The 10,663-nt window shown below is 42.5% G+C and overlaps 1 protein-coding gene across 4 annotated transcripts in view; it reads left to right on the top strand.

Moving 5' to 3' along the window:
* Positions 1 to 8,243, top strand: part of LOC144678719 (raftlin-like) — a 130,763-nt gene extending 122,520 nt beyond the window's left edge. For all 4 annotated transcript variants that reach the window (XM_078538547.1, XM_078538548.1, XM_078538550.1 and 1 more), the window contains 3 exons: positions 74 to 177; positions 5,006 to 5,087; positions 7,262 to 8,243. In XM_078538547.1, the coding sequence (XP_078394673.1) occupies positions 74 to 177; positions 5,006 to 5,087; positions 7,262 to 7,870 (795 nt within the window). In that variant the 3' untranslated portion in view covers positions 7,871 to 8,243. The remainder of the gene's footprint in view (positions 1 to 73; positions 178 to 5,005; positions 5,088 to 7,261) is intronic.
* The last annotated feature ends 2,420 nt before the right edge of the window (positions 8,244 to 10,663 follow it).

The raw sequence follows: 10,663 nt of genomic DNA on the forward strand, positions 1-10,663 counted from the left end.
TGAAATAATATTGTCATCAATGACCAAAATGAACATGGTTATCATTAACAGCTTACTTTTTGTTTCTCTTTAGGGTGTTGAGGTGAAAGCTGACTATGTTCCCTTGCTGAATTCTCTGGCTGCATATGGCTGGCAGTTAACCTGTGTGCTTCCTACTCCTATAGTAAAGAGGGACAGGTAAGACATTTTATGGCATGTCAAGCAAAATCTCAATATAAACCGGTATGCACGGGCTGCAAAATTGGGTGAGAATCCTTTTTGTTTGATTCCCATTTGGCTAGACTACTTGATAACTTCTATTTGGCACTTTTACTTGTGTTAATTGCTCTGCCATTGAGCTTTTAGGAGCGCTATTTTGATATTCAATTCATTGGTAATCAGATGGAAATAAGGCCCAGCACAAATCCCATCTACGCAGCATGATATCACTGTGTGTGCTTCTTTCATAAATATTGATGTCATTGTCACAAACATTCAGGTTTCCTCCAGGAAGTGAATTCTAACAGTGCTGATGGAAGATTGGTTGCTAAATGTAGTAATTGTGGTTTTATTTAGTGTGTAGTGTACCTTTAAGAATAATACTTGTCAGGCAAGATTTCATGATCTGTAGTAACCAATAGGAGAGTAGTGCAGGCTACCTCAGCAGTCAGTGTAGAGATAGAGTTGGAGTTGAAAGCGCAGGTGTAGTTGCTGCTGTGTATATTGTAAATAAACTTAATGTTTCCACCAAGAAGTGTCTGCAGATCAACTCTATCATCAATAATACAATTCGGCCACCCTTACAACAGTAAATCAAAAATAGATAAAATGACGCCTGCACTTATTGCTCCTTTTGTATATTTTGGAAGTGCAAGAGGAAGCTGAAAGAAGGAATGCCAGGGAGGTGCACTTAATCAGCGGTGGGCTGCTTGCATTAACCACCATTTTACACATGAGTTTACTGATCCAGCTGTACCTGCTTGAGACTGTCTGAAGAGAACTGTTGCTGGGGATTGAAGTTTAAGGAGGCAGGCTATCCCTGCTGCAAACTCACCCACAGACAACCTCGACCACGAGGTTGTCAGTCAGGAAATCAAGGTCACTGTATCATAGACCTTTATGTATTAACTCCTTCCAAACCACCACAGCAATATGCAGCGGACAGTTGTATCAAACTACAGCTGTACAAAACTCTGGTTAGACCACATCTGAATAGGGCTATGTATAGCCCTGGTTAGAGCAAACTTTGAGAAAGGTGGGCACCAAACCTTACGAAACACATATTGACCTTGGAGGGAGAGCAGTGTGATTTACCAGAATGATGCCTGGACTCCAAGGGTTAAATTAGGAGGACAGATTACACAAACAAGTATCATATCCCTGGCAATTTGGAAGGCTAAGGGTGATTTGATTGGAAGTTACAAAGATATTAAGGGAATTGATAGGCTAGATAAACTACTGATTGGGAGCCTAGGGGCTGCACCACATTGCTCTGATGCACCTTGGATATCATGCTAAGGGTCGTGAGGGCCTGCAGGGAGCTCCTTTTCCCTATAAACTGGCGGAAAATGGGAGCCACAGTGAACATCAGGCATGCTTGGTAGTGGTAGAGGAGGTCAGCAGCAGGAGTGTGGTGTCTTGCTTCAGGATATATTGCCACAAGAGGTTGATTGATGTCATCAGGGAAGGGAAAAGTGACTGTAATTCTGCATTTCAGTGTAAATCCCCTCACTCTGCCTTCTCCAGCCTTTTGTGCAGCAACCCTTAGACAAGCACATCTTGCAAGTGCATTCATGCATCTCTCTTGAGGCTTCTCCTCACATCCCCATCTGACCAGCCACTACTGACACCCTTATCTTATTGCAACGTGACACCCATCCATCACTGTGACCTTTCACAAAGGTTGCCCTTCCATCCTCTCGAAACATTCCACAAGCTCACATTCATTGGTCTCTTCTATCTCTCCTTGGAGGAGAAGAGAGAACAGGACAGCAGGGACAGACAGAGAAGTGGAATTGGCCCATCAGTCGTCGCCACCATGACAGCAATGGAGGGGGACACAATGGAGATAAGCCAAATTTCAACATACACGGCAATGGAGAGACGGAAATCTCCCAGCTATATGGTGGTAGAATTAGATATCACACAATGGCCAGAATCTTTAGCTCGTTGGGAAGGCCATGCCCGACCTGAATGAGAGTAAAATGGCACACGATGACATCGGGTGAGCGTTTGAAATGTGCGCGATACTTCGGTGGACGGATGTGCACGGGAGTTGGCAGCCCGCCCGCTGACAATTAAAAGGCCTATTAAGGCCATTAACAATGTAATTAAATGAAATTTTTCGCTGCCTGTCCAACCTTACAGTTGGTGGGCAGGCAAAAAGGTCAGGCGGCCTTTGCATTTTTTGCGAACCCTCAACCACGGGCGAGATGAGGTTTTGATCCGTCTTTAAAAATAAAGTTAAAAATTTTCATACTAATTTCTAACATGTCGCTGCTCATGCAAGTCACATGAGGGGACACATTTTTTAACATCTTAAAATTCTCTTTTTTATATATCTTCATCTCCCTGAGGCAGTTCTGTGTCTCAGGGAGCAATTCCTGTGCGCACTTGCATGCATGTGTGAAGTTGCGAGCTCGCCCTCCTCCCCCCGACACAGGCAGCGTTGAGTGCTGCCGTGCGCGTTTCACACTGGGTGGACCTTAATTGGCCTGCCAGCATGAATCCGCGGTCCGGCCCCGATCGCAGGCAGCCGTCGGCTTCCCGACCACTCCCGCCCACCCCCGCAGAGCCCGCCCCATGTGGGCAAAATTCTGCCCATGGCGTTCAACACCTTATGCATGTTGACTTGATGTCAGAAGCCCTACAAGTGTTCCTTAAGAGGTGGTGCTGGAGGAAGGTGAAGACTGCTCAGAGGAGGTCACTCACTCTAAGGATTCATTATCACATGACTCATGCTCACCCTCCACCAGCTCAGATAGGCACACCTCAATGGTAACCCCCAAAACAGGCAGTTGGGTTATCACATGGTGAGCCGTACACCACATATAAGCATGAGTCCCCACCTTCCATCTGCCCTTTCTTCATCTTCCCTCTCATGTTCCATCCACACTTCCTTGCTAGCCAAGAGCTGGAGAGGATTTTGTTGCATGTCATTAAGGCTTGGAGTGGCCAAGGTGAGGTTTTCCATAATCGTGTTTAAGCTGGGACACTGAGCCTGCAGGCCACTGGTCAGAGCAAGCATGCCCTCAGTTGCCTGCTGCATTTGATGCTCCATTTAGGAGGACAATCTTTCCATGGATGTGAACATCAGCACAAAGGCCTGAGACAACATGGCACTCATGCCACACTTGTTCAAATGATGCCTTGATGTCAAGGGCCGTCACTCTCACCTCACCTCACCTCTTAAGTTCAGCTCTTTTATCCGTATTTGGACTAAGGCTGTAATGAGGTCAGGAGCTGAGCCGTCCAGAGGGTACCCAAATCGAGCATTAGTGAGCAGGACATTGGTCAGTTCAAGTGCCACTTGATAGCACTGTCGATGACACCTTCCATCATTCTGCTCATGATCGAGTGTAGACTGATGGAACGGTAATTGGCTGGGTTGGATTTGTCCTGCTTTTCGTGAACAGGACATACCTGGGCAATTTTCCAGATTGCTGGGTAGATGCCAGTGCTGAAGCTGTACTGGAACAGATTGGCTAGGGGCACAGCTAGTTCTAGAGCACAAGTCTTCAGTACTTGTGTTGTCAGGGATGTTGTCAGGGCCCATAGCCTTTGCGGTATCCAGTGCCTTCAGCTGTTTCTTGATATCACGTGAAGTGAATCGAATAGCCTGTGAACTGGCATCTGCGATGCTGGGGTCCTCCGCAGAAGACCGAGATGGATCATCCACTTGGCACTTTTGGCTGAAGATGGTTGCAAATGCTTCCTGTCCTTTACACTGATGTGCTGGGCTCCCCCATCATTGAGGATGGGGATAGTTGTTGAGCCGCCTCCTCTGGTTAGTTGTTTAATTGTCCACCGCCATTTATGACTGGATGCAGCAGAACTGCAGAACTTTGATCTGATCCGTTGGTTGTGGAATCGCTTAACTCTGTGTATTGCATGCTGCTTCCACTGTTTGGCATGCAAATAGTCCTGTGTTGTAGCTTCATCGGGTTGACATCTTATTCTTAGGTATGCCTGCTGCCAATTCAGTACTATCCATTTTCTGCCATCACTGTAAGTGAAAATCTATCACATATTATTTTACTAGTTGAATTTTGTACTATAATATGTTTACCAGGATATTTTTTAGATGGTTATTTTGCCACGTTCCCATCTGCCTCTATTGCATATCACAGAAAACAAGGTTTTTTAAATTAACTGGATTTTTTTTATTGTAATACTTTCAATGGAATGTTTCATAATAAAGGAAATATAACAAACTTCTTTTGAAGTTATGATGTTTAGACATGGTGGGACTTGCACCCAGTCCTCTGACACCATTGCTGTTGGGGTTCATTGCTTTCCCATGGTGGGATTTCTACCGCTAAGTTGGACTCAACCAATATCATTGAGTAAAAGCAGCTCTCCAGAGGAGTCATTGTTGCAGGAGAGCCCTGCGGATGGCAAGGGCTGCAGGCCTGTAGACTTAAATAGACAATTGAATGAAAGGCAAACTGTGAGGGGTAGGCCCTCTCCCTTCATTGCTATTTTGGACTATTATTACTGCTACCCTGTGCCTAATGTTACCTTCTATCAGGTGATTCTAGGAAACAGAAGTGAGAGGGACAGGTAGAGAGGAAATGGTATATGTGAGGACAAGCTCTGTCTGCATTTGCACAAGCAATTTGAGCTATTGTACTTATAAAGAATATGTACAGTCTAGAATGTATCAGGGGTTACATGTTATTGAAACTGATGACAAAGGGCATTTGAATACATTTAATTTGCTTTTGATAGGTTTGATTAGACTTTGTAAAAGAGAAGAAATGAGAAAGGCTCACGTCTAACCTTCTTGTTGTGGTGTGTTTTTCAGTGAAGGGAATCTTGCTACTAAACAGATTGTTTTCCTTCAGAGACCCTCACTACCCCACAAAGACAAGAAGAAAGAATTAAAGGTAAATAGCCTTACATTCCTCTCTTTGTTTTCCTTGGCAGCAAGTGTAACTTCACAGCTGTATCCTTATGCGTTAGGCTATTTTAAATGATCAATCTAAACCTGTTTGCCAAACACAGTTCTTCTTAACTCATTTAAGTTCAACACTTGATTGAAGACCAGGGTTACCGAATGCTAATTGACTCACATTTAAAGGGTCACTGGGTGGGATTTTCCAGCCTCGCCCGCTGCCTGGAGTGTCCGGTCCCGCTGAAAATGCACTTTTGGATGGGCCACTAAATTTCCCACGGCTGGAAAATCCCAGCCACTGTCTTCATTACCAGGAGGGACTGGAGCTTTTACAGCAGCATTTAATAATCATCGTGGTGAGATCAGACAAAAGCAATATGATATTTACATTAACCCTCTCCTGAAAGTGCAGCATCAAACATATGCTTGAATTGAATGACACTGCTCCCAACATTTGGTACTGCCCCCTCCTTTTCAATGTCGCCTTCCTTCTCCCCTTCATTGCCATCATTCGCTTTTCCCTCCCCTGTCACCGACATCCATTCCCTTTTCCCCGTATATCTATCTATTACCACACTCCTCACCGCAAACAACCTTACTTATCATCTCTGTATTGCTCGTGCCTGAGCAGTGCTGTTAGTGAAAGTCATTGCTTTCTGGTAACTGACCCACATGGGTGAAGTCCCAGGTTTTAACCTTCCACACAAAACCTGGCCAGTCCTCAACTGCATGAGGATGGGCCAGGAAAGATGTGGCCACTGGCAAGTGGAACATGAGGAGCTGCTAAAATTGTGACTGAGGCCACCCAAGTCAGACCATTGGCCACATATTTAACTTCTGCTCTGAGTAGCCCATTCCTAGTGGCACCACAACCATTTACGTCATGTTAGATGAAGCTGTTGAATGGATTGTTGGCCTCAACATCAAACTATAACTGCTTCCCCAGCCATATAAATTTATTATTTATTATTTCATTCTGTAGGCATGAAGTCTCATAATAACAGGAGTCCAAATCATTTCCATCAACAGCAGCATTTGGGTAGGAGTGGCATTGGGGAGAGGGGGGGGCTATTGAAGTAATCTCCATAAGGAAAAGGGGAAATGGATACAAATGACGGATCTAGGGGAGGAGTTAAAAGCTGGGTGCTAGCATTAATTAGTGGGGGAGGGCTGAACTGAAGGGGTTAAAGCAGAAAAATAATGTTACCTATGATAGAAAGGATACTGCAAGTTATATTTACCCCAGCTTGCTCGTTTTGGTGAGAATCTTGTCATGAGTATAAATCAGTGTTCTGCACTTTATACTTGAGTTAATTTGTTTGCTACATGGAGTATTATGACCTTAAGTACTTCTGCAGAAGTGGTTACTGATTTTTGAACTCTGAATTTTGCTGACCATTATTATATTTTTGATCATTTGCAGGAAAGATTTCTCCAAGTTGCTATTTATAGATGTACTTTTTAAAAATATATTTCTGATTTGCTATCGGTAACAAACAGTGGAGATCCTTCTGAAATGTTTAAATCTCTCCCTGAAACTTTTAGATATATCTTTGACCCACCTGGCCTGTACTCCTCTGCCTCGGGAGGTCAGGCAAATAATTCTAGCACGAGAATCAATTTTATGGCAACATAATTCTAAAGGGGCACAACATGCAACAGATTTAAAATCCTTCCCCTTTCACAAGGATGAGCGCTTTGCTACTCAAACTCATTTCTCAGCTGCCAAAGCAGCTCATGTGCCTTTCACCCCTTCCTTAGTAGAACACTAAGGGAAACAGGGTTTTAATCAACTCTTCTGCAGTAAGAAAAAGACCCAGAAAATTGATTGGGTCAAATGAAAAGCACCAGGTTTATTTATTTGAACAAATGCTGTAGACACCTAAAGCATTTTGTGTTTATTCTGCTTAAGCTGCCCTGAGTTGCAGCATTATCAAAGCTAAATTGAGCATGCAATGCTGTGGGCTGTTCAGAAACATTGAAAAGGGGTATGTTTGAATTGCTCCGGTTTGCTGACTTTAGGCAGTTAAACATTCCCTCACAATGGCCATTCAAAAGGTATGCTACCTTTGCTGTCGGAGAAGCAAGGGTCATAAATGCAGCTTGGAAATAAAACGGCAGACAATGCTGGCATCAAGTGAATGCTTTTTTCTCCCTTGCCTCCAGAAAAGATCAACAAAAGATGACAAGCCAAGCAAGCAAGACAAAAATTGCTTAAAAGATAAAAATGGCAAAGTGACTGTTCAAGTGAAGAACTCTGCAGGAGATTCCAATGATAAAGAAAAACAGGAACAAAATGTTGCAAAGAATGGTGACAAAGAAAATGCTGAAAAGGGAATATCCTTGAAAACAGAGGGAAATGAAAAGGAAAGTGACCCTGCAGCTGAAGCAATGCAAGACTACATTTGTGTAACAAATGCTGAAATCGAGAAATGTGCGGAAGTGGGTGGGAGTGCTGGGGGTAACACTGTTTCAGAAAATATAATCAATGAGGCCAGTGGCAACCATGATATTTGTGAAAAAGAGGATGGGCAAGATGAACAGGAAGAGTGTGACGATAAATGTCAAAATGGCACAATTAGCAAAAGTGAGAAAGAGGCCAGCCAAACAAAAATAGTTGCTCCAGCAAGTGAGGAGTGTGTTGTCACCAGTCAGCAGCTTGACAGCGTGCCAGCTGCTGAGATGGTAGCCGAGGCCTCGAGGGAGACAGGTGTGTCCAACACAGAAATGACTGAGGGTGTACCTGAGGAAAGGGAAGGAGTCATCGCTGTATAAGATGGTGATGGTAGAGTCATTGAATAAAACAGAATTCCTGTTTGATATAATTATGTGTTTTGTCCTGTGGAGTTCTCATGCTGTCCAGGTTTTAATATACTTTTTAATGTCAATATTGTGTCACACATAGCGCATGAACTCACAATTACATACTTTGCTTCCTGTGCAATAGAACCAAATACAAATGTTGTAGACTGACAATTTTTTTGTTTATTTGTGATACTACAGTTGATGGTATGACTTGCTAACAGAAAAATTACTAATATGTAGAAATGTGCTGGTGATAAAATACTTTTTGTGTTGTTTCAGGTGAAATGTTAACCTTCTCAGAATTAATGTAATATCAAATACAACATTTTTATACAAAAATAAATTTCTTCTCTTTGTTCTCTTTTTTTCTAAACAAGATTATGCATTCTGCCATTTTATTCTTCTACTGGTAAATAGAGGATCCTCTTAGCTGGGAAAGTAATTTCAATGTTTGTATTTCAAGCATTGTATTTACATATTTTAAGGTATACTGTTAAGCTGTAAGACCAGGAAGACCCGAGGTTCAGCCTCTGTTCTGTGCTGAGTTGATTATCTCAAATTTAGTGATGATGCTATGAAACCTCAGAACCCTGGGCTGAATTGCTATCAGTAGCCCCTGCTAGCAGTCACATGTGGGTATTGTGGTCGACAATAACACTCTATAACTGAATACCTTGCCACTCTCGTTGACTATCCTCACAACAAAATCAGCCATTCGGGTGAAGTACTAATGATCTACTGCTGCTTGTGGCATTTTATACTATTAAAAAAAAATGCATCATCTTCAATTGCAAGTGGTAGAGCTGATACATATTACAAAGCAAAATACACAGGCCAGAATTTTGCCCTTGGCATGCGAGCTCGATGGGGGTGGGCGGGGATGGTCGGGAAGTGGACTGCCACCTGCGATTAGGCCCGGAAGGTAATTTCACACAGGCGGGCCAGTTAAGGCCTGCCCAGCATGAAATGCGAGTGGCAGCACTCAGCGCTGCCTGTATGGGTGGGGGGAGGAGGGTGAGCACAACTTTCGCGTATGTGTGAGAGTTCGCACTACATAATCTCCCTGAGGCAGAGAGCTGCCTCAGGAAGATGAAGATATATGAGAAAAGGTAATTTAAAAAATAAAAATGTAATGAAATATGTCCCCTCATGTGACTCTGTCACATGAGCAGGGACATGTCATTAATGGAAAAATAAAGTTTGCATTTGATTTTTATTTGCTTTTGGAAACCTCATCCCGTCCATGGATGAGGTTTCCAGAAAAGTGCAAAGGCCGCTATTTGGCCTTTTCGCCCTCCCGCCAACCATAAGGTTGGACAGGCAGCAAAAAGTTTCGTTTAATTAACTTTTTTAATGGCTTTATTAGGTCTTTTAATTGTCGGTGGATTCGACTCTGGCACGTGGCCGCCGACTGAAATATCATGCGGGTTTGCGATGATGTCAGGACGCATGCCCGACGTCATCGTGTGTCATTTTACGCTCGTTTGGGTCAGGCACGCGCCCACCTGCCGAGCTAAAAATTGTACCCTTAGAGTTTTTATAGTTTCCATATATTTGACTAAATGTTTTGAATCCATCCAGTTAGTTCATTGATATTTCTCAAAATTTTTCATAAAGAGTAGTGTCAGCAGGGAAGATTTATTCATGTTCAATCAGCTGCTAGGCTGATCTCAAGAATGTTACTATTTCAAAATATCAAAAGACTGGTTGTAGAATTTCTTCATTTTTTGATAATTATTTCTAAATAAGCTGTCAATTATTAATCCTTTTGTGTGAATTATTATTAGCAAAACCCCTGAATACAGTGACATATAGCATTTTCATTCACAGTTCTGATTCTTTTAAAATTATATTATATTCGTGGAACATGTTCTCAGACTGAAGGCGGAAATATTGTGTAATTTACATTAAAAAATTCATATAAACAAAGTAATCAGGTTAAAAACATGCAATCATTTAACAATCATATAGTAACAAAAATAGTCAAAAGAATCAGCAGATAACATGGAAGTGGTGGATGGGATTTAAAAGAATGGTAATGTTGAATTAAAATTATTTTAAAATTACAAACCAATACAAATTTCCACTGCAGCAACTCACCAAGTCTCCCTCGATAACATCTTCCAAACCCATGACCACTACCACCTTTATGGATAAGGGCAGCAGATGAATGGGAACACCACCACCTGGAACTTGCCCTCCAAGCCACTCACCATCCTGACTTGGAACTGTATCATCGTTCCTTCACTGTCACTGGGTCAAAATCCTGGAACTCCCTCCATAACAGCACTGCAGCTGTAACTACACTACATGGACTGCAGCAGTTCAAGAAGGTGGCTCACCACCACTTTCTCAAGGGCAATTAGGGATGGGCAATAAATGCTGATCTAGCCAGTGATGCCCACATCCTGTAAGTGAAAAGTAAAAAAAAATTACAGGCACTCAAGTACATAAGTGATGACATTTAAATGTACTTCACTGAGGACCTGAACCATGTAAGGAATAGGGCTACCTTTCTATTCTGCATCTTATGAGTTGAATTTAGTCAAACTTTTGGATTGCCTTGATTGCTCTAGACATGGTGGTGGTAACCACTTCTGAAATTGGGTAGATTGCATAGGGATTTTCTGAACTCAGTACCAGCCATATGACAATGTTAAAAAGCTCAAAATGCAACAAACAGGATGAGTTAATATAAAAACAAAAAGCTAAAAGCTACTGCGGATGCTGGAAATCCAAAACAAAATAAAAACAGAATTACCT

Source organism: Cetorhinus maximus, chromosome 3, assembly GCF_964194155.1.
Source record: "Cetorhinus maximus chromosome 3, sCetMax3.hap1.1, whole genome shotgun sequence".
Lineage (NCBI taxonomy): Eukaryota > Metazoa > Chordata > Chondrichthyes > Lamniformes > Cetorhinidae > Cetorhinus > Cetorhinus maximus.